Genomic DNA, 24,190 nt, shown 5'->3' with positions numbered 1-24,190 from the left:
ATTGATCGCTCATTTTGGCAAAATGGAAGTCACTGCTAACCTTAGCAAGCAGTTCAGTCAAGTGGAGGAATGAAAGCGTGCTGAATAAATGGGACAAGTGAATAAACGGATTGAATGAGTGAATGGCTAGATAGATTCCAAGTACCCCAGTGATGTTCATTGGTTTGTTCATACTGAAAGCGGTAAATCAGCTGCAACCATCTTAGAAACCGGATATTCTGGGGACTTCCCTGGCGGTCCAGTGGTTAAGACTCCACGTTTCCAATGCAGGGGGCACAGGTTCGATCCCTGGCTGGGGAACTAAGAACCCACATGCTCAGTGGCCAAAAAACAAACAAAAAACAAGCACAAACTGGATATTCTGTGCATTTCCTACATCACAGAATTACAAAGTCAAAAGGAAGGCATGTGGAAGATCCCTGAAAGCTCTGAGTTGCCGCAGACACATGTAAGATTCTATCAATGGTGGAGAGTCACTCTAGATACCTTAGTTCAGTCGCTACAAAAGCAGCTTCATTAATAAGCTTTTGCCTTGTTACAAATCACTCTAAAAACCCACCTGTAAAAATAGCCCCTCTATGTCCATATCCTCTAGATAAAAAACTGCCCACTGAGTTTTCCTGAAATTAAGACATGTAGGCATTTTCCTTCTTTTTGCTTCAACTGCCAGAAACTATAATCAAATTAACTGCCTATGTGACAACTTGCTAAGCTTAGATTCACTTGCCAAAAATTCCTTCCTTCTTATGAATGTTGTTGCTTTCCCTTATACAATGTCATCGACGCCCAAGTTTCCTCAATTATATTGCTCACACCACACCACACACACCCCCCAATAGAGGGAGGTTGCTCCAGTCATTTCTTAACCTTCGTTCGCTTCCTGGAATGTGCCAGGCTTCTTCTGTCTTGGGGTGTACAGATACTGTTTGCTCTGCCTGAAACTCTTCCCCTATGCCTGGCTGACTAGCCCATTATATGTGTTGCAATCTCACTGTGTGCTTTCCCTTCGTGGCATTTATCACATTAATTACTAAAATAAAGATGGTAAGACAATTTCATCACCTCGTATTTCCCTTGTCTAATCCTCACTCTACCAAAGGTGCCAAGGGGGTAAAGGCACTGTAAGATTTCTAAGGTAGGTTTCCTGCCGTATTGAGATGGGTAAGTAAAAGTGAGTGGCCAACATTTTTAAATTTAGAAATTTATTGTTTAATCCACAAGCTTTATATAGCTTTAGTTTAAAAAAAAAACAAAAAAAAAAACCCAACAAAAACAAAACAAAAACAGTGAAAACAAGACACTATTTCAAAGTCTGGGCCCTTCCAGCTTTCCAAATACAAGAGCTCTGAAAGTTGTATATACCAATCGGAAGAACAAGACAAAATTATGAATGGAGCCATGACGTTTCATAAAACAAAATTTTATGTAACTGAAGGATCCTTCCTGGGACTAGTTAACTGCCTTTACAAAAAATAAAAATAAACAGAACAGAGTGAAATTCCAGTGTTCCAAATCAACTTGTTACACATCAATATAAACCCACGGTGTCCTGGCAAACAACATGCTTTCATTTTCTGTCTCATCCTAGAGCTCGAATCCTGACTCATTTCAGCAGAGACTCCACAGGCAACAGGAAAGATTGTGGCATTAAAATATTCATTTATACTTTTGTGGTAGTTCAACAGTGGTCTTATTTCTGGGCAAGCTTGCAAAAACCATACAAGTTTGGAAGCATCATAACTTAAATGGGTGCTAAGACTCAAATGAGAAAAAGGAAAAAAGCAAGAAAAAGTAGAAAGAAAAACCTCTGGGAATAGACAGGGGCATTTAATGGAACCATAAGAATGCCAACAATATTTAAACCCCCTTTTTTAAAAAGGGGATTTTTTTTTTTTTGGCTTAAAATATTTCACTCTAAATGAATTTATGTCAGCTATCAATGAAAGAATGTCACTAATACACTGTGGACACCTTTTGCAATGTAAATCCATGCCCTTTTTTTTTACATGGTGAACTTCAACCTAGCAATTATTACAACAAATGTTATAGTCTAAAGCTCAAACACATTTTTAGCAATTTTGAAACTGAATTGCGTACAAACCAAATAAAATTTACATCATAACAAACATTTCCACCTAGGACTGTGGGGACACTTGAGCCTTCCGCATTGATCTCAGGGCCTTTTCACGCAGGTGCTTTTCTAAGTCATCAAGGTTATCTTCAGCCTCACTTTCAGTCTCCTAAAAAAATATATATATTAAAAATAAACGCCAAAAAGGTCATATCGTTAAATCTTGAGACACCGGTGGGAGATGCTGAGTACAGAGAAAAAGAAAATTCTTGTGATGTATGCACAACTCTATGAATACACAAAAAAACCATAAAATCAATCACTACACTTTAAATTATATAAAATCACTACACTTTAAATTATATAAAATCACTACACTTTAAATTATATAAAATCACTACACTTTAAATTATATAAAATCACTACACTTTATATTTAATTATATAAAATCACTACACTTTAAATTATATAAAATCACTACACTTTAAATGGGTGACGTCTATGGTATATTTAATTATATAAAATCACTACACTTTAAATGGGTGACGTCTATGGTATATTTAATTATATAAAATCACTACACTTTAAATGGGTGACATCTATGGTACATTTAATTATATAAAATCACTACAGTTTAAATGGGTGAAGTCTATGGTATATTTAATTATATAAAATCACTACAGTCTAAATGGGTGAAGTCTATGGTATATTTAATTATATTGAATTTCTTTTAAAAAATATACATTAAGCTTTCTGGATGCCATTCATATTCTTATCGTTAGCCTTAGCAAATTCCTGCTCTTGGTAGGTGGTCACAGAGAAACCGATCAGAAAAGAGTTAACAGCTGAGCATCCAATTATTAGAAAAAAATTACTTAGCTACTTCTCAATACCAAATGATTCAGCCATCTGTACAAACTGTAAGAGTGTTCGTAAATACCTTCTTAGGCTCTGGCTCTGCCTCTGGTTCTTCCTGTGCTGACGCGGTTGTGGGAGCAGCAATGGCTGCAGGGGTCACAGGAGCTGCAGCAGCTGCAGCTACAGCCTTTTCCTTCTTGTGTTTTTTGTGCTTCTTGTGCTTCTTATCCTTTTTGTGTTTCTTGTCCTTCTTTTTCTTCTTTTTCTTTCCACCTCCTTCTGGGTCTGAATTCTAGAAATCCAAAAAACCCAAAGCAATAAAATCAACCTGTCCAACTAAACATTTTATTTCTTCAAGGGAATAAGCAACTGGACTAATCTCAGGATTTCATACGGCTTCAGGGGGGAAAGAAGAGCCAGGGCCAATCACCACTAAGAAAAGTACTCCTAAAAGATGGGAACCACCACTGAAAGCAAAGACTTCCAAGAGTTGAAACAGACCTTGAAGATAAATGATTTTTTAAAAATTTCCCCAACTAACTTCACATTAAACCAGGCCTCCCAACCACAAGCTATGAATCAGGTCTCCAAGACTGGCCTGAGTCAGGGTCTACCTCCATATGTAAGGAAAAGCACCATGTGCAACAGGAAGAGAAGTCTCTGAACTCAACTAGACCTGATCTGAATTCTGGTTCCTGAACCTATTAAACTAGTTGACCTCAAATTGCCTGACATGTTCTGAGGCCTTTTTGTCAACCCAAAATGGGTATAACAATCCTTGATAAAGCTGTTACAAAAGTTAAATGGGAATATCTGTAAATCACCCACAATACCAGCCTAACATGTAGGCTTTTAATAGCTATCATCCTAAATACAAGTGTGTATGAATGCCACATCTCTAACCACTGTCTGATCTATCTCTAGAATGTGGGTACATTGTTCTCCACCACATATATTCCAAATTTAAGCAACGGGTAGGCTCTGCTATAATTGCATCTAGTCTATAATTTTTAAATCTCACATTTCTAAGCAATTACTTAAAATTCCTCAATCCATTTAGTCAGTCTGCACAATAATTCAATCCTATTAAGATGGACATCCACCACTGATTTTATACAATACAGAAACCTGCCATGATTAGATTAATGAATCACAAAGAAAACAGTTTAAGCTCTGATATTTTAATATCCCAATGATATTTAAGCTTGACAATGTAAAAACAAGAGTGTTATTCTTATCTATGTAGCTTGCCAAAGATAAGGCTATATGGGACAACAAAGTACTTTCCACTCCATCTAACATTTCACAAGTTGTGAGGTTCATTTTTTATTATAGAAATAATGTATTTACACTGTAGGAAAAAATAAGACCATTAAGATGTAAAGAAGAAAAATTAAGATCACACATCATTCTCCTTCTAACATATAACCACCGTCGACATTTTGGTATCTTCTTGTGATAAAGTGTATTTTTTCTATATAAAAATGTAATCAGACTAATAGACATGATCTAAGATTGAAATTTTTATTGATTGTGACCATAACTATCCCCAAACCTGTCAAACACTAGAGAAAACAGCAGAAACGCTAAACTATTTTTCTCCTAGATAACAGAATCAAGGGTAATTTTTTTCTGTTTTTCTAAATTGTCTATATAATCCAATCTTCACCACCAAGATAATAGTATTAGACATATCACATATTAGTGGATGTCTAGAGTACTAAGCATGGACTGTGATGCAAACACCACCACTTAACTTGTGCCTCCTTTTGAAGTCCATCTGAACCATAGAAAGTAATGCTCCTCTGAACTACAAAAGACAAAAAATTCTCTCCTTCCAAGTGACCACGTATAATTATAAAAGATGTCCAAAACAGGGCAGACATACCCTTGCCGGTGATGGGCTTGGTGTTGGGCTTTTAGCCTTTTTAACCGGTACCGCTGGTGACCAGTTGGTAGAGGGTGACTGAGACTGGACAGGGGATGGAGGTGCTGGGGGTTTTTTAGCTGCTGGCTCAGGAGATCCCGAGACAGATCGGGAAGATGAGACCCTCCTTACCGACTGAGGGCTTGGTGAGGCAGCTCTAGAAACAGAGGGAAAAAATAAAACATTTAATATCCAAAAGCACAGATCCTTCTTTCTTAAGAGAAAACAACCAACTACCATTATACAACCAGATAATGAACTTTAAGTATTTCATAGCACTTAGTCTGCTGGTTGATTATACTAACACTTATCAAATTTTTACCACCTAAGTCTCCTGGAGAGTAGTTCAAGCTCCACAATCCTCTATCCATTCTGTTACTGATTCTTCCTGTATGAAATTAGTAATGCCAGTTCCTATATTTAAGACTGCTTTTATCAGTCTTACATAGACATGCAAGAAATATCCTATGCATCACTTCAGAGCTAGGTTTGGAAACAGACTCAATAAGCCTGATATCCCTAAGAACCAAGTAAAAAATCCTATGGCATTTAGCTTATACCATGAGGAACTATCCTGAAAACAGAAAGGATCTACGAATAGGACCTAGAATTTGCCTTAAAGTTTGTATTCACAGCTATTCTTTTCTGTGATTTCTCAGTTGGGGGGCGGGGGGCTTCCAAGCATCAAGAGCTTTTGCAAGTTAGTGTTCCTAACCAAAAAGGATAAAATATTTTTACTTTTTTATCTTTTTGGGTTCCGGAGTCCTGGAGACTCTCCTAATGGGCCTAGAACTTGGAGATGGGGACAGCCTTCTTTGGGGTGATGACGATGCTCCTCTTCGAACAGCTGGAGGACTTGAGGAGGTCTGAGGAGCTCGAGGCCGTGGTGAGGGCGAATGCCGTTTGTTTGGTTGTGGTGACCGGGCCTCCCGGGTAGATCGGCTCGGGGAAGACCCTTTCCGATGCTTTGATGACAACGAAGGCGAACGTCTCTTGGTGACTGGGGAGCTTCTTTGTTTGGGAGGTGGCGAATGGGAGACCCGACGCTTTGGTGGTGGAGACGGTGATGGCCTTCGTTTAGGAGGGGGAGGGGGTGAAGCCGTTCTTCTCTTTGGAGGTGGAGAAGGAGAATATCTCCTCTGTATTGGAGGAGAGTATCTTCTTGGGGAAGGTGAGCGACGACGTGGGGGAGGAGAAGGAGTCCTAGGAAAAATAAACGGTCCAACAGAGTAGAAACAGAATGCAAAGAAAACTATGTACTTATACAGCACCACACAGAGATAGAATATTTCTAAGTGGAAATGTCATGTGTTTAAACTCATTTAAGGTAACAACAACAAAAAAATCACTTAGTAAATTCCTGTTTATCCTAGATGACTACAAATAGGTCATTGTGATTAATGGAGAAATTTAGTTTTCAGACTGAGTTCAAATTTGTCAAAAGTCATTTAGCATGGGCTTCCCTGGTGGCGCAGTGGTTAAGAGTCCGTCTGCCGATGCAGGGGACACAGGTTCGTGCCCCGGTCCGGGAAGATCCCACATGCCGCAGAGCGGTTAGGCCCGTAAGCCATGGCCGCTGAGCCTGTGTATCCGGAGCCTGTGCTCCGCAACAGGAGAGGCCACAACAGTGAGAGGCCCGCGTACCACCAAAAAAAAAGTCATTTACACAATCCATATAAAATCAACTTAATATTTTTTGAGAAGAGAACCTGGCATTGCTCTAAGGAAACTGAAAATCCACTATCACTATGTAGCAACTAGATAACTACATTAGCAAGACTCTATTGACTGTGTTCAACTTGAACTCAGAAGTCTGTGCTTTAAAGAGCTCTCCTGTGTAGGGGGCGCCCTCTCTAAACTGGTTTGGACTCTGAATTAATAATTAGCATTCACTTGCACAGCTTTAAAAGGCATCTCTACCCTGCCCCCACCAAGACAGACTTACATTTTTTGTACGTCAAAACAGTATTCAATGGAAGTCTACTGCTAAGCAGAACGCATCCCTGTCAAAGTCTCAACTTGGCCTTCCTCTTAATGCTTAAACCCTACATAACCCTAACTTGCCTCTCAGGAATTAAACCTCAATAAAACATTTAGTTCCAATGGCCTGATTTTCTCCTGAAACATTCAGACCTTGAGCTCAAAATATTTTCCTGCCTAAAAATCAGCTTTGGGATAGGCCATACATTGGGCAACACCGTAGAGTTTTCCATTTTGCCCTCATATTTAATAACTCTGAACCCCCGTTTCCTCACCTGAAAAATGGGAATACCAAGCAAGATCATCTTGAGGAGACATTAAGTACATAAAACATCTACCACTTTACCTGCCACATAATGGCCATTCAGGAGTTGTAGCAGCAACTATACCGCTCGATAATGTGTTTGAGCAATGCTCTTAAAAAATTTTTTCCCCCTAACTTTTATTTTGAAATCATTTTTGATTTACAGAAGAGTTGCAAAAATAGTGGAGACTTTCCACTTAACATCCCATATAACTACAGAAAAATTACCAAAACTATGAAATTAACCTTGGTATTAAGTAAAATACTAATGTCACCCCAGTTTTCTCTACTAATGTCCTTTTTCTGTTCCAGGTTCCAAAAATCAGGATCCTACATTGCGTTTAGTTGTCACATGTCCTTAGTTTCTGCCAGTTTGTAACTGCTCCTCAGTCTCTCTCCCTCTCATGATTGACAGTTTTTTGAAGAGTACTCATCAGTTACTTTGTAAAATGGCTTTCAATTTGGGTTTGTCTGACAGGGTCAACGCTCTGTGTCCAAAGATCCAGTATCCACAAATTCAACCAACCATGGATCGAAAATATTTGAAGAGAAAAAAAATTCAGAAAGTTCCAAAAAGCAAAACTTAACTCCCCACTATAAAGTTAATATTTTTTCCCTCTGTAATCACTAGTGATCCTGCCTTTTAACATCTTTATTGATATGTGGTTCACAAATCATAAAATTCACCCATTTGAAGTGTGCATTTCAATTGTTTTAGTATACAGTTGACCCTTGAACATGGGTTTCTTGAACTCCATGGGTCCATTTATATGTGGATTTTTTTTTAATACGTATTGCAGTACTACACAATCTGCTGTTGGCTGAATCCGCAGATACGGAGGGCCAACTGTAAAGTTATACTCAGATTTTCAACTGTGTGGAGGGTCGGTGCCCCTAACTCCTCTCCTTGCTCAAGGGTCAACTATATTCACAGTGTTCAACCATCATGACTCCCCATTCCCATCCCACCCTCGGCACCATTTATCTAATAACTCTCTATCTCTACAGATTCGTGTGTTCTGGACTTTCCATGTAGATGGAATTGTATACTATGTGGTATTTTGTAAACAGCTGTGCATGCCACTCGAATAAAATATTTCAATCACAAAGATTCACAGTTGCTCCCTTTAGCTCCCACTAGCCTACGTGATAAAGTACCTGCGTCGTGGTGGTGGTGTGGGAGACCTGCGTCGACGAGGTGGAGGAGCAGGAGAAGGAGAACGTCGCCTTCTGGCAGGCGGTGGGGAGGGGCTTCTCCTCCGTCTACCACTAAACCAAAGAAGAATTATAGTTGATTCAGAGTCAGTAACATTTATAACTAAGTGATCAAGATGATTTAGTTTCAATCATTGTCAACCCAAAGTGCAGCAGCTGTCACTCTATCCCTCAAAGCAGTGTTTTTCAAACTATAGTGTAGTTAGTCAAGACCCTGGGTGACAACCAGGATTTTAAAAAAAGGAAAGGAAGAAAGGAAGAAAAGAAAAAGGAAATCAAAGTACTTTAACTTGTGGTAAGGGTAAATTTTGTATTGTGAAATTTTTGTTTCTGTATATAAATATGCAGTCTGAGTCATGACATAAAACATTCTTAACATGACGCAAGGTGAAAAAAGTCTGAAAACACTGCCTTAGAGCATTGCTTTTTAACTAGAATGTCCATCAGAAACAGCTTGGAAGCTTATTTGAAATTTGTGTTCACCAGGTTTGGGCTATGGTCTAGCCAGGATATGTTTAAAAAGGTTCTTCAAGTGATTTTTGATTCCTTGTTAGGAACAACTGTTCTAAAGCCTAGAAAAATACAATGTTCAAATACAGATATTTAAAATTTAAGGCCCAAAGTCTGGGTGTCACTGCTCCAAGTTCTTGATTTTTTAAAAAGTATGTTCCCACAGTTCAACAGTTGCAAACTATTAACTAAAAACACTACCCCAAAGACAAAGGACCAAAGCTGTCTGAGCACTAAAGCCACTGGGAGCAATGTGGTTAAAATATAGATAAGAATCACAGACCTTAATTCTGAGCTGTCAGGCATTTAACCAATTAAAACAAAAAGCACACCTGAAAAATCAACTGGACTAACTCATAGTAGTCTCCCAGCAGATATACTAAAATAAATACCAAGCCAGTTTGACATCTATTGGCCAAGTTTGTGTATACAAAGAAGTCAAATAATATACAATTAACCTTTAAACAACGTGGGGGGCTTGGGCTTCTGCGCTGGCAGATTCAATCAACCGAGGATCGTGCAGTACTATTATGAAATAAAATGAGATTTATTTTAAAAAAAAAAAAAAAAAAAAAGAAGCCATGTGCGTGTAAGTGGGGCCGCACAACTCAAACGCATGTTGTTCAAGGGTCAACTGTAATTAGTTCTAAATTTCTTGCCCAGTACAGGATTGATGCTTCCTGTGAATCTGGAAGTATTTTCTAAAGTTTACTAGTCTTGATTCCCCATTTAAAACTAAGGAGAGTTCATTAACAGAACAATGAAAATTCTGACATTCATTAGTAAATTTAATTTTTAATTTAAATTTGCTTATGCCCTGTGGGGACTAAGACCTCACTCTGAACAGATTTAAAATATGAACTACAGGACAGATAAGCTTCAGATGAAATGTAGACACCAAACTATTAATTACAAGAAAGAACTGTAAAGGAGAAGCCACTTTACTAGCAAGGCTAATCTGAGAATTACGGGACCTAGAGAAACAGGGTGGACTACTGTTTCAACAGGTAATGAAGATTTCAAACGGGAAAAGACATTTGGGTTTTTACTCCAAAAAGAAAAACAAAGGTTTACACTCGCAAACTTTGAGGGTGAGATGATACAAAGCAGAACTCCCAATGTGTTATCAGTAGGTGTAATAGCAAGAGAGGCTATTACTGTTGATTATGTGACTTCTCTTTTAAAATATTCTCATAAAAAAAACTTAACTCAGATTAGAATCTATTATAATACACTAATGACCTAAGATATTTATTCTGTGCCTCAGTTTAATTTGTAAAATGAAAGGCTTGGAATAACTAAAAGGTCCCTTTCAGTGATGACCTTCAATGTCCTGTTTCCATGTGAGAAAAAAACCAAAAAGAGAATAAGAATAAAACCATAACCTAAAAAAAACAAAACAAAACAAACAAACCAAACTAGCATACTTAAAGGAACTACAAGAAAAATTTGATAATCACTTATAACTGGAATCTCGACACCCGATGGCTCTATGACCTAAAGGCTAGTTTCTTACCTGAGCTGATATGGCATACATATCAGGGGTTTAAAAGAAGAGGAAGAAGTAGAAGAAGAAGGCTAAACATGTTCTAGTTACTCTGAATACTAGTGCCAACTCAAGCCTTCAACTGTGTGTAGAAGTTGTTGAGTACAGAGGTCTCCCCCCACCCAAACTGCACGAGAACCAGTTTCAATAAGCCTCAAAACATGAAGTAGGCCTCCGCCCTCGAGTATGTAGGAATACAAAAGTCTTATAAGGACAAAGACAGCTTGCAATCTCTGCAGTGACCTCTTCAGAATCACCTCACTTCACTAGTCAGGCTGGTAATGAAGACAATAAGTTATAGATGCAACAACTATCTTTTTATACTAAGTATGATCAATACACCATTCACTGTTAAGGAAAGAGTGTTCAATACCTAAAGACACATGTTTAGAAGCATGAAAAATGCTGCATTTTTCAATCTTTAAACTTTATATATGAAATATTCAAAGCCAGGCTGTATTTCCCTTCTTAAAAATAAATACTGAAGTGTGATCCCAAACAATTCTTTCTCCATCTCCAAATCCTAGAGACTTGATGGCAATCTCTAACATCATTATCCATAACCGGCCGGGGGTGGGGGGGGGGCGCGGAATCTTACCACTAACCTGATTTTGTAAAGCAATTTTTTGGCTGCTGTACTAGCAATTTTACAGAAACCTGGAGTAATCACAGTTGGGAACAGAATACCATTGTACCTAAATTTTTTTTAAGGTTTCTATTTTTTCTTGTCAAGTAAGTTACTTCCACAGCACAAACACACCGTTTTGCTCCATCATATACACTGCCAACTGGTTCCCAAGAACCTTTCCAAGAAAACACTCTTATTAATTAGTGAGACTACTTAAAACAACACAGCTTCAAAAACTGATCTATAAAGAGAACAATGTGAACATTTCAGGAAGGATACTTAGAAATTTAGCGACAGCAAAGACCTCAGAAAGCAGAAGACTAGCAAAGACAGTACAATGTCATGGTGAAATGGTATAAAGTCAATGGCACAGGTCTAAGATCTGGTTTTGTCACTCTGTAACCCTAAGAAACTCACTTACTACTTCTGAGCCCCTGTTTTCTCACTTATGAGATACGCCTGAATTAGAGATTTCTATGTATCACCTGGCTCTAAAATATTCTGGCCTTAGGGTCACAAAGACCCTGATGACCAAACAGTTTCCAAAAGGATATGCAACTTACCTTTCTACTGTAGGAGTAACTGAACAGGGCCAAAGCCTCACAGTCATTTTTTAATCTTTTAAATGTTTCCCCCATGTTTTTCTTGCCTTCCCTATAGTCACCACAAAGTCTGTTCCCACTCAATCTAAGGAGCTATTATTACTGTCCTATCTCTTGGAAAGACCTCAAAAAACAGAAGACTAACAAATACACTGTAAGTGCACAAAACTCTAAATTCAAATGATGCTCTAAAATGAACACTGTGTATGTTTTTATCATTATTTTGATGTGTAAGAAAATATAATCAAACCAAAACAATTGAGGAACTTCTCCAGTCATACCCTGTAAACGTCAGAATGGGATATTACCTAAACAGTAAATTAAGTCACTCAAACTTTGACATGTAATCCTAATTTACAAAATAGCATCTAACCAACCTTTTAGTCACTGGCGATTGCCATCGCTTTCCCATCTGCATCCTGAGAGCAGTGGAAAAAAACAAATGTCAAGAATTCCATTCACCAAATTAATTACTTCAATGGAGTTAAGTATCACTAATGGAGATATATTTTTTTAGATATTCAAACATGGTCGGGAGTTAATGCTATGATTTAACTGGTCTATTCTAGTCATGCACATGTTCGACATGCTGGTACAAAACTTACTAAGTTCTCATTAAATAGTAATGACCACGGAACAAAGAAAACCCAAATACCCCCCAAATCTGACCATCTCCTACTGTGAGTCCTTGAAAGCAAGGAGTTAAGCAAATTCTAAATAAGCCCACAGCCCATCCCTTAAGTTATGAAGTTTTATCACAACTACAGAACACCACTGAAGACATTACCGAGGGGAAGTCTCTTTCTGGCGCTTTCGAGGTGATGGAGAGGCACTCCGGGAAGGGGAATGTCTCCGCCGCCTGCCTACCTCACCATTCTTCACGTGGGACCTTTTGGGTCGCTCATCTTCTGAGGAAGAGGAGGAGCCAGAATCTATAATTACACAATAAACAAAAATTTATATCAGGTCTATGCTTAAGAGTCTATCTACGTTTTTGGAATCTAAGCAGATGGAGTGCCCAAATTAGCAAATCAAGTCCACTAATATAAGCAAGCACATATACAGGCAACAGTTCTGAAAAAAGGTAATATCGATATGTGCTTAATGACTTGAAAGTCAAGCATACATAAATATACGTTATTATATAATTACGTTATACAAATCATTTCCACAGAACAATCCAACAAGACAGTGTCCCTTATAAATCTAGTGATCTTCCAGATAACTAAGTAGAGCTTAAAAAGCATCTCAAGCATTATTTAATTCTTGTTACTCTATGTACTTTTAAGGCTACTGAAAGTCTTACTAGCATTTGAATAATTTACTTCATATCCCTATTATTTATCAAACAAACAAAATGTATGTGACATTTCCTACAGGCCTGGTAACAGTCAAGAACTGCAAAGAGAAACACTTCATTTGTACATGGTTTCCTTAACTTAAAATAACTAACAAGTCCCAAATACCAAAAAATATCCAAAACTTACATGCATTTTCAAACACTTCCATGATTAACCTCATCTTAAAGAGTTGCAAAAGCTGTATGGCTTTTAACTGACTTAATGTCACTGTGGGATGCTTTGGTTTCCATTTTTATAAATGAAAAGCAAAGGTAGTGCCTAGACTCAGTCACAAATACCAACTAAGCGAATAAAACCAGGAGATCTGGTTTAAAAATCAGGTTTCTGCGTACGTACTTTTAAATTCAGAAGTTCCCCTCCTAATTACTATTTTACAGATATACTCACATAAGCACAAACACACAAAAAAACTAGAAATAACCTAAATGTCCAAATAGGCGAGTGGCTCAACAGATGACAGCATATTATCAGAATGTTAAAAATGCTGCAGCTGGTAAATAAATGAGGTAGATCCTTAAGAATTAACAGGGAAAGATGTCTAGCTATAGTAGGTTAAATAGGCAGGCAATATAATCTACAGTTTGAGCCTATGGGTTTGTTGTTTTTTTTTTTTTTAAACCACAGATACTTATACATGCACAGAAAATTTCTGAATAAAAGCTTTGGGGAGTAAGACAGGGTTGAGGAAAGAAATATACTTTTCCAATTTCTATTCCTGTTTTAACTATTGTACTAACACTTCCTCCTAACATATTTATACACAGGCACAAAAATATTTCTCCTAAGTATTGATACATTCACTACACTTTCGGATATTTTTATCTTAAGTATTTTCATTAGGATATGCAGAAAGAAAAAAATGTAACCAGTGTCCATACCAGAGGAAGACTGCTGGTTCTGTCGTCTGTATTGGCGTCTCTGCTGCACAGAATCTGCTGCAGCCATTTTGCCACCTTTATCTTCTTCTGAAAGATGGATGCATTTAGAAAGTGTTTCTTTAGTCATGCATACAGAAAATGTAACATATTTGAATTGGGAAATGGTCTCCTAAACCTTTATCTGGTTGGGTCAAGCAATACAGCTACTCTTTTTTAACAAAGGAAGAGCTTAAAATGCCAATTTAAATGCTAACTTAGACTATCTTCACTAAATATAATAAAAATAAACTTATTTAGGCATTTGTGACAGTTCGGTCTGCATGCCAAGCACTTTATAAACATTATTTCAGTTAACAACCAAAGACCTAAAGGCTGGTACTGTTATCTGCATTTCAGAGATGAAAAAAAAAAAAAGAAAGGGTCCGAAAAAATATTAAAAAAAAAAAAAAGAAAGGGTCCGAAAAAATATTAAAAAAAAAAAAAAGAAAGGGTCCGAAAAAATATTAAAAAAAAAAAAAAGAAAGGGTCCGAAAAAATATTAAAAAAAAAAAAAAGAAAGGGTCCGAAAAAATATTAAAAAAAAAAAAAAGAAAGGGTCCGAAAAAATATTAAAAAAAAAAAAAAGTAGAGGCTCAGATAAATTATTAAAACAAACAAAAAGTAGTTAGTGGAGCTGGGGATTCAAACAGGCTGGTATGACTTCAAAGTCCTAGCTCTTAACCATTAAGCCATATCGTATAATTAATCTTTAACCAGAATCTAATTCAGCTTAAAAAAAACAAAACAAACAAAAAACACTTACCTGATTCAGATAACTCTACTTTTCTAGGCTTGGGTGCTGGTGAAGGGGACTCTCTTTTCTCAGTACCTTTATGTTTTGTCACTAAAAATAAGGGGAAGAAAAACCCCACTTACATACATACAAAAACAAAACAAAAAGCAACACATCTTCTTAACAGTACAAAAAGAAGTGTGACTATTCTCATAAATAATTTACTGACAATTAAAAAGTTCCTGTAAGCCCCTGTTATCATTACCTGAAGTAGAAGCAAGAATTTGTAAATGTTTGGTGAAAAGCCTCAGAAAGTTCTACAATGATTTTCCAATTTTCAAACTTTCAGATTCTCCCAAGAGAAACTTTAAGAGAAATTGGGAGCTGCTGTTTCTGAGTAGAACAAGCTCTATGCTATGCATAACATTCAGCTCAGTAAAGTAAACCTCTGTGTGCTACCCTACAACCTAAAACACACACTCTTAACTACAAAGACCTCATTAACGTAAGACCTTTTAAGCACCCCCTACAGGTTGGTCCAGAAAAGTAATGAAGATGATAAATGATAAATGACATAAGATCTGATGAAATTTTCACAGAGAAAAGTTTCTGGTCTGGAGAAGAGGAACAAATTAGTCACCTAAGAGGCTGAAGGCTTTTGATGTAGAGTATAACCTTCACAATAGCATGAGGGACTTAAACTACCTGTAAAAAAGTAGACCTTCACAACGGTAAAAATATTAAATGCTAAGGCTAGAGGATCCTTTCCAAAGATTACAATAAATAAATAAATAAATAACCTCAACTGAAGTCATGCGGGTAATTGAAATGGACTAGGATCTGAACACAAGACACTATTTCTATACCTATGGCATAGGCGTTAATTTCTAACAATTACTATCTCTGTCTACATTATCCATCCCATTGCTTCAAGTAATGTCAAAAGTATATACACATGAGCTTCCCTGGTGGTGCAGTGGTTGAGAGTCTGCCTGCCGACGCAGGGGACACAGGTTCGTGCCCTGGTCCGGGGGGATCCCACATGCCGCGGAGCAGCTGGGCCCGTGAGCCATGGCCGCTGAGCCTGCGCGTCCGGAGCCTGTGCTCCGCAACGGGAGAGGCCACAACAGTGAGAGGCCCGCGTACCACACACACACACACAAAAGTATATACACAGATAATCATTAATCTTACCCTAGATTAACCTGAAACATTATTTGAGACCATTCCTCTAAGAACTAGACTTGAAAACAATATGATCCCCTCAGTACCCTTACACCTGTTTCTGTTTAATTAAAGCAATTAACATGGAATGTTTAACCTAGAATTTAGATACATTTCATTTAACAGACAGTCATTCAGAATACTGTAAAGGCTTATTCTAAAGGGCAGTAATTTAGCAATCTAATAATTTTTGCTGAAGTAATCCAACTGAAGAATTTACCACTATACTTTTAAAATACCAGCATTTTATTAATTCTACCTAATAAGCCTTTTGGACAAATCACTGGATTGGGTAAAGAATCCAGTGACTAGTTAATCTAGTGATTATCTAATTATCATGAAATATAGTAGCAAGACTGCATTTAAAACTTGTATTTTAGGGCTTCCCTGGTGGCGCAGTGCTTAAGAATCCACCTGCCAATGCAGGGGACACAGGTTCGAGCCCTGGTCCAGGAAGATCCCACATGCCACGGAGCAACTAAACCCGTGCGCCACAACTACTGAGCCTGTGCTCTAGAGCCTGTGAGCCACAACTACTGAAGCCCGCATGCCTAGAGCCCCATGGTCTGCAATGAGAAACCACCACAATAAAGAGTAGCCCCTGCTCGCCGCAACTAGAGAAAAGCCCGCGCACACCAACGAAGACCCAATGCAGCCAAAAAGGACCAAACAAACAAAAAAAACTTGTATTTTAAGAAATTCAAAGACATGAAATAGAAATGCCTTTAAATTTTAAGGATTCAAAGCTATTTTTAGGGTCAGTACTCTTCATTTTTAAGTGTCAGTTAATCTTCAATTCTTGAAAAAATATTATAGGCATCTAGCCATAAACCCAAACGTCAAAGTACCACCTTAGAGAACTGGGTTCCAAAATGTGTTTGGGAGCTGGATGTTTGGATGCCAGAATGCATTTTCCCCTGAGAAACATTACAAATGTGGTTATGTTTGCTATATAGTGGTCAAATACCTATTTAGTAAATAATACAATTGAACTACAACATTACATTTTTTCCCCCACAGAAACTTGTATTTGGAGTTTTATCCTGATCTAATCTCTCAATAATGGCTTGGGTACAAGTCTTAAGTCAGTTGATATAATCAGCATTAAACAAGTATCCATTATATACCCCCTACTCTGGTTTAATAAGACTGACTGAATCATAGCATTATTAATATCATACATGTTTCATCAATGTTTGCTTGTCTAGATAAAATTTTCACAGCTTATTTTTATTAAAAATTTTATTTTTATGTTAATGTTGTTTCATTTTTAGTATTTAAGGGGCAAAATCATTCTAAAATGACGTCTGAAATCTCCCAAGTCAATTGAAAAACCAGAATTTTAAATTTACTTCAATAGTCCTATTAATCATTAACCTTGCAGACTTGCTCAAAAGATCACTTGTAAAGATAAGTCACTCTGTGACCAGAATTAGTAAAATAATCCGTAAGTATCTACAGAGCACATTCATATGGTTATGTTATCTAACTCAAAATTATTACCACCACCACATGTATAGATCACCTGTAAACATACTTCATTAAATATATTCCACTGATTTCAAAGCACTGTTTTATGTACTAAGATAATGCCAATTTAACTATGACATGCCACCGATTACAAAATGCGTCCTGAGGACTCTTTCAGATGAGAATGTATATTATACTCCAAATAATTTACCTCTAATTCTCCAAAATACTTTTCCTGCCTCCCTCCCACTCCATTCACCCACTATTAACAGCAGAACCTTAAAGCCCTGATTGATGACTACCCCACGAAACACAAAAGGAAAATCTATCACACTTCAATGTTATCAATGCTTTTATTAGCAATGGAGACTGCAAGAAAGGAATTTCTGAAATCATACTACCCGGTACAGAAGCTGAAAAACTTTACCCTGCCTTCTATTTCCCTCCTTTAGCAGTCAAAACAGGCATGTGGGGGTAGGAAAGTTGGGAAAGTGTACATTTCTGAACTGGGAATGAGAACCCAAATTCTAGTCCTGGATGGCTGACCTTGACCAATTCACTTAACCTGAGAACCTATGACAACCTCTGAAGTCTTTCCTAGCTCTGAAATTTCATCACAGAGGGTTGGGATCGTTTTACTATAAAAAGCTATTTATCTCCAAGTAGTTACAACCAATATTCAGCCTCAGCGGACAAAATGCAGGCTCTCACTACACTACCCACAGTCAATCTCTTTGGCTGGGTTTTGTTTGGACATGGAAGACCTGTCCCATAAGCCACAGGAACGTTACTGGCCCTTAGTCTTCCACCTTGACTTCTCTCCTATGTACATATCCACTGTGACTTGTTTCCAGGAAAGCAGCAGCCCACTCTTCGCGACAACATATCAAGACACAAGAGGTTGGTATCTGTGCAGACCCTAACAAAGGTTAACAAGTAATTCTTAACAATCAACCTATTTAACAAGGATTCAGTCCTCTGCTCAGGTACTTTTATTACCCTTTGGCTATGTGATGTAAACAGAAAAATCATAATCTGATGTGTCTTTGCAAAGTAACAGATGGGAACATTCAAATTATTATTTTACTAGAGAACTTTCTGGCTCCAGACAAAGGAAAGAAGTATTCAGAAGTGCAAAAACTTCACAGGAAAAGAAAAAATAGGTTAGGACAACAGGCATCAGATTTGGACACGGTGAATGGAAACTATTTTGAACAAAGTAATATGGGACATGATATTATGAAAATAAGTGATCGTAAGACAACCCTCCCATACTTATGTCTGAACCTGCAAGACCTAAAGGTTTCTCTATTATTATCCAGTTGCCTAAGTCTAAAGAGCCAATTCAACAAAAATGACCATATAATATTTGTTATCAGCAAATTAACCTGTTATGGTTCAGAAAATAATTTGTACATTACTCTTTACAAATTACCACCATCTGTCAGTTCCCCCCTCACTCTGATAGCTTGTCTATACCTCACAGTAACAGATCAAAAAAGCAAAATTTGCCTTTCTAAGACTGCCACACTGCAAGGTTGTGGGGCCAGTGGGTGGTGATAGGGTGGACACAAATGAAGCAGCAGGGTGCTGATTAGAAATCCTGCTCTCACCAACTTCATAAAAACATAGTCAAGATTTTGCCTGAAGTATCCGCGATTTCTTCATTTATAATCTGAAAATTTAAATGTGATCAGAGCAACCCCAGTATATATTAATCTACAGAATGCTCCTTAACATCCAATTTACTATAACAGTTCTTTTAAGATGTCCCCTCCCCCACTACTCACTTATCACGCTGTGTATATCATTCCAGTCCTAAGCACCAAAGGCCCAATTCAAATGGATACCACAGTTTTTCTCCGTGTATATTTAATGCTAAAGAAACAAACCCCAATGGACCACAACCTTCATTCAGACTAACATGGCATTCTACTTGCCTGGTAGGATCACAGATCATAAATTCCTCAGAAATCAATCCGCAGAATAAAGCAAGGACAATACTCAGAAGAACCCTGCCTAGGGCCTAAATTAAAAAAACAAATCAGCTTTCAGGAGGACACCACGTCCCTCCCTAGGAAGTACAATGTGGCCAAGAAAGAAATAAAACAGAATATGAAGTCCTCAAATAAGATATCAAACAAAAAATCTGCAGGGTAAAACAAAAGTTAACCGGTGTCCTAGTAATAAAAAGATCCCTTACCATGACAACACAAACTTCGGTAAGCTACCCCAACTGCAGCAGCCCACGGCTGGCCAACAGTACACTTCACCTACGCAACGCCCGAGGGTACTGCTAAAAACAAAACACTTTTACATGTAAACTCCATTTCAACAAACAACAAGAACTTAAAGCAGGAAAGAAAAGGTGAGCTTCTAAGCAAATTTATAAAAAACATGACATACAAATATTACCCAGCAACTTCATACTTTGAAGGGAGTAGGGGATAGCAACAACTGACTAGATATTTTGTGGCCAAATGAAGAAAGAACATATTGTTTTTATGTGCTTGATTTTTACCTTTACCTGAAGTTCTCCCTGGAGAGACAGAAACACGACTTTTCCTCGTACGGTTTGACTGCTGGGGTGTCGGGGAATGACGAGTTTTTGGTGGTGGAGTTGCTGGAGGTGATGGCCTGTGCCTTCGCCTCGGAGGACTTGCTGAAGGAGATAACCTACGAGTTTTTCGAGGGGGGCTGGATGTCCTCTTTGGAGGCTTCTTTGGCGGTGACCGGGAACGAGATGAAGAAGAGGACGAGCTACTCCCGGACAAGGATGCCGATGAACGCCTTCTTCTGTGGAATAAAGTACTCATGTTCATTAACTGCATACTTACAGAAAATGACCTTACAGGCATGTACAGTTTACACAACAATACAGCTATTTTTATCCAACTTTTGAGTTTATGTAGCTAAGCACACAAATGAGGGTTTTTTTTAATGTGAAACAAAACCATAACCTAGGACAGGAAACAGCTAGTTCTGAGACTAACTAAATAACTTATTCTGATAAATGCTTCTGAGTTGTCTTTCCAGTAGTTATAAAATATGTCAAGTGCTATAAGAGAATAGCTAACCAGTCTCTTCCCTCCTTAGGAATAACATGAGTGTTTTGGAGTTTGCATACAAAATTTGGGTGGCGAAGTATTTTTTTCATTTAATAACACAATGTCATGCAACCTTTATGTTGCATTTTTTAAAAAAACGTGCAAGATTAGGAATTCATTTAGCTACATAAACTTAGAAGCAGGGGACTCTCGAATTCTGCGGCAAAATTTGTGGTAAGTTCTGTTGCAATTATGTGTACCTGCAGAATTCACCTTTGGCGGAAGAATTCCTGAGAACCTGAAAAAAAGAAACCCTACCTTAAGTGTGAGATAAAAACTGGCTGAAAGGGAATCTTACACAATCTGCAAATTATCTTGACTGTTAAATGGCTCAGTAAGCAATTAAAACAGGCTGCTTGCAAAACTCCAATATAAGAAGTAGCTGTTTCCACTGATCTTATGCTAGAAAGCACCAGTATTACTTTTTCTCCAAAGGAGAAACAATCAATTTTAGAAAAGTGTGATGTCTAAATTGACTGACCATTTACATCTTCAGTCTCAGTTATCGGTAGTAACATCAATTCCGTAATTTTTAGTATTAGTTATAAAAAATGGTTCAATATACCTTGACAAGCCCTCACCAAAGAAAAATATCTTGTTTGTTTTTGCTTTATTTTGGCCACACCACATGGCTTGTGGGATCTCAGTTCCCCGACCAGGGACAGAACCCGGGCCACAGCAGTGAAAGCACCAAATCCTAACGACTAGACCACCAGGGAATTCCCGAAAAGTATCTTTTTTAAAAATATGGGACTCTAGGGGCTTCCCTGGTGGCGCAGTGGTTGGTTCCCAAAAAAAAAAAAAAAAAAAAAAAAAGGGACTCTGAAAAACCTCAGACTGCAGAAACAAAATTACAGACCTTACTGCTTCCCTTCTTTTATTTCCAAGTTGATTTGGTTCCTTGAAAATACCTTATAGACTCAAAACACAAAATGTTCTGTCCTAAGTATAATCTGAAGCACAACCACTAGTTCCTTCCAAAAAACAGGTGAAATGCATCATAAAGAACGCACAAGGGGCTTCCCTGGTGGCGCAGTGGTTGAGTCAAAAAAAAAAAAAAAAAAAAAAAAAAAAAAAAAAGAACGCACAAAACTCTGCTACCAGTGCACCATGCCTCCACTTAGGGCAGGTGTTGCAACAGTCTTTTTGTTAAAAGTTATAGATCCTAACATTTTACCTTATGCTAATTTAAAAATGATTTTTAAAAAAGAACACTGGTATTGACAGAGTGACTTTTATGCCCAGTCTCTTCAAAAATAGATACCAAACTGCTAATAACGGTGAAATCTATGGAATGGGATTGTGGGTAATTTTCAATTCATCTCATTTCTGTTTGAATTGTTTACAATAACTACTCTTCTTTAATGTGAAAAAGACACATTAAGAAAGGTATAACGCAAATGGGTTATTTTAATACTGGTAAAGCACTTTACTGGCTCTGTAGTCATCTATATTCAGAAACTAGTGGTAATTAAAAGCCAAAGGGAGAAGGTGGCTAATTCCCTTACTTGATAGGATTTCTTCGTATGGTCTGAAGTGGTGAAGATTATTAACACAAATAACTGGTAAGATTAACACAAATTCACCAATAATTTGTTTTTTTTTTCCAACACTAGACTAGTGTTATCACTGCACAAATAACAGCATTACATCTCAAATGAGGTATCCCTTATTAAGACATTACCTATTATTACTCATGAGCTCTTTTTTTCCAGGGGAGCACTAATTCAAAGATTAGCCTAAAACCAACATGGTGTACTTTTGTACATCTGACAATTTCAAACTGAAAGAAAACAAAAAAACAAAAAACCCCAAAACTCTCACCGTCTCACTGGAGATCTACTCCTTCTATGCCTTGGTGGAGGAGGCATTCGTCTCGGTGGAGTTCTTCTTCGAGGAGATGGCCGTCTTCTTGGGCTTGGCCGCCTTCTAGGTGAGTATGATCTGCCATAACAGAATTAGAATCTGAGTAAATCATGAGCAAGGAATGAATTCCTTAACATAGTTTTCTCAACAGCTACATTTAAAAAATGGATCTCAAGGGACATAATTTTCTACTTGTGTAGAGATTTTTAATGGAACCTAGAAAGTGTCCCTAAATTGTTGCTGGAAATCCAAAGTGTAACATTTGTGCTAAATGTTTTCCACAGCTTTGATATAATTTACCTAATTCTACCTAGAAGAGTAGCACATAAAATCTAAGATCTATGCAGATCTTAAAGCCACTACTCACCTTGATCGGGATCTATGGCGCCTCCTCGGTCGAGTATGAGAAGGAGAGCGAGAACGTGTCCGGGATCTTGACTTGGAACGCGACCGAGATCTTGGTCGGGTCTTCTCCTTTTCCTTTTCCTTTTTGGAGTTTTTCTCCGGAGAAGGTTCTTTAGGCTCTGGTACTGGTTCAGGCTTGGGAACTTTCAGGATGTCACTGTGTGGGGGGGAAAAAAGGCTTATTTTGTGCCTTTTCTATTCAGACTCCTAAGTCTTAATACAGTAATATAAAAAAGCTGTTTCTTTAAAAAGTTTTCAAAATCCATGAAGACATCTAGAAAGATATATACACATAAGTGAAATCCAGTGAACTAACAATTCTAATCACATACATTTTTTTAAAAGTGCAAAGCTGTCCATAATAGTGGGGGGAAAAACGGCAAGTTATAGTATATAAAATATCTGAAGCAACACAACCAACAGATAGCAGTGGTCATCTTTGGGTCATCTTACTTATACTCCCCTATACAATCTGAATTTCTTTTCAACAAGCCAACTTTATAATTTAAAAAATCTACAAGTAAAACAAGTATTTTTTTTAAACACACAGGTATCACATTTACAGTCACTTAATAACAGCCTAAAATTGTGATATTTATAAATGAATTTTTATGTACTTGCCTAGTAGAAGTGGCCTCTTGTACTGAAGGTTCTTTTACTTTCACTGATGGCTCTGGGAGCTCTGGAGTTTTTTCCTTCTTCTCTGGAGCAGGGGAAGGACTCCGGCTCTTGGTTCTGTGACGGGGAGATCGAGAATGACTGCGCTTTCTCTCTCTCCTGACAGGGGAAGATCGTCTTCTAGGGGAAGGAGATCTGGATTTGCGTCTAGGATGAAAGCAATTTTTTTTCAGGTTTTTTGAATAACGTGGACTGGGGAAGACGGTCAAAAGGAGATGTGAGATTAATCTTTTTAATTACACTACTATTGTTTATATCTGAGAAGTTCCTTATGGAAATAAGATATCCTATCACACTTACTTAATAGGGAAAGGGCCAAGAGAAAACCAGAAAAACAAGCAAATGAAGGATAACAACATTCTCCAGTATACCAGTTATAACAGAGGAACACATTGACGTAGGACTCTAAATTTCGGTTCTCAATCATTCCCAGAGATGAGAAGACCAAAGAACAACTTTTCAGAGGAAGCAAATGCATAAAAGGAAGGAAATATATAATAATAAGTCAAACCTTAAAAAAACAGAGTTTAGGTGCAGACAGATCCCACCAGAGTTCATCAGGTAGAGTCTAGGTATTCCAGAAAAAATGACTAGTGCAATTAAAGCAAAATGTTCTTCAGAAGAGGATAAATATATCAAACTTGCATAAGATAGCTTTTTTGGAAGAGAAGCTCCCTTTCCATTTCAATAATAGTTTCCCTAACCTGAAGTAAAACAGTAGACCTGGTTCATCAACAAACAGTTATCATTATGATTTGTGCATAACTCTAGAAATACTGCTTCCCTGA

General features: G+C 37.6%; 1 protein-coding gene across 8 annotated transcripts in view; it reads right to left on the bottom strand.

The window, feature by feature from the left end:
* Nucleotides 1–1,404: 1,404 nt before the first annotated feature.
* Nucleotides 1,405–24,190, bottom strand: part of SRRM1 (serine and arginine repetitive matrix 1) — a 29,777-nt gene continuing 6,991 nt past the window's right edge. For 2 of the 8 annotated variants that reach the window (XM_024766632.1, XM_024766640.1), the window contains 13 exons: nt 23,346–23,549; nt 22,687–22,881; nt 22,278–22,397; nt 19,868–20,142; nt 14,683–14,763; nt 13,881–13,967; nt 12,429–12,573; nt 12,019–12,060; nt 8,299–8,409; nt 5,595–6,059; nt 4,818–5,013; nt 3,012–3,221; nt 1,405–2,240 (listed from right to left, as the gene is read on the bottom strand). In XM_024766632.1, coding sequence (XP_024622400.1) covers nt 2,136–2,240; nt 3,012–3,221; nt 4,818–5,013; nt 5,595–6,059; nt 8,299–8,409; nt 12,019–12,060; nt 12,429–12,573; nt 13,881–13,967; nt 14,683–14,763; nt 19,868–20,142; nt 22,278–22,397; nt 22,687–22,881; nt 23,346–23,549 — 2,236 coding nt within the window. In that variant the 3' untranslated portion in view covers nt 1,405–2,135. The remainder of the gene's footprint in view (nt 2,241–3,011; nt 3,222–4,817; nt 5,014–5,594; nt 6,060–8,298; nt 8,410–12,018; nt 12,061–12,428; nt 12,574–13,880; nt 13,968–14,682; nt 14,764–19,867; nt 20,143–22,277; nt 22,398–22,686; nt 22,882–23,345; nt 23,550–24,190) is intronic. The other 6 variants (XM_024766634.1, XM_024766635.1, XM_024766636.1 and 3 more) reach the window with 6 other exon arrangements.

This window comes from Neophocaena asiaeorientalis, unplaced genomic scaffold (genome assembly GCF_003031525.2).
Source record: "Neophocaena asiaeorientalis asiaeorientalis breed wild unplaced genomic scaffold, Neophocaena_asiaeorientalis_V1.1 scaffold79, whole genome shotgun sequence".
Lineage (NCBI taxonomy): Eukaryota > Metazoa > Chordata > Mammalia > Artiodactyla > Phocoenidae > Neophocaena > Neophocaena asiaeorientalis.
The sequence above is the reverse complement of the archived record's forward strand: the minus strand, read 5'-3'. Positions and strand labels throughout refer to the sequence as shown.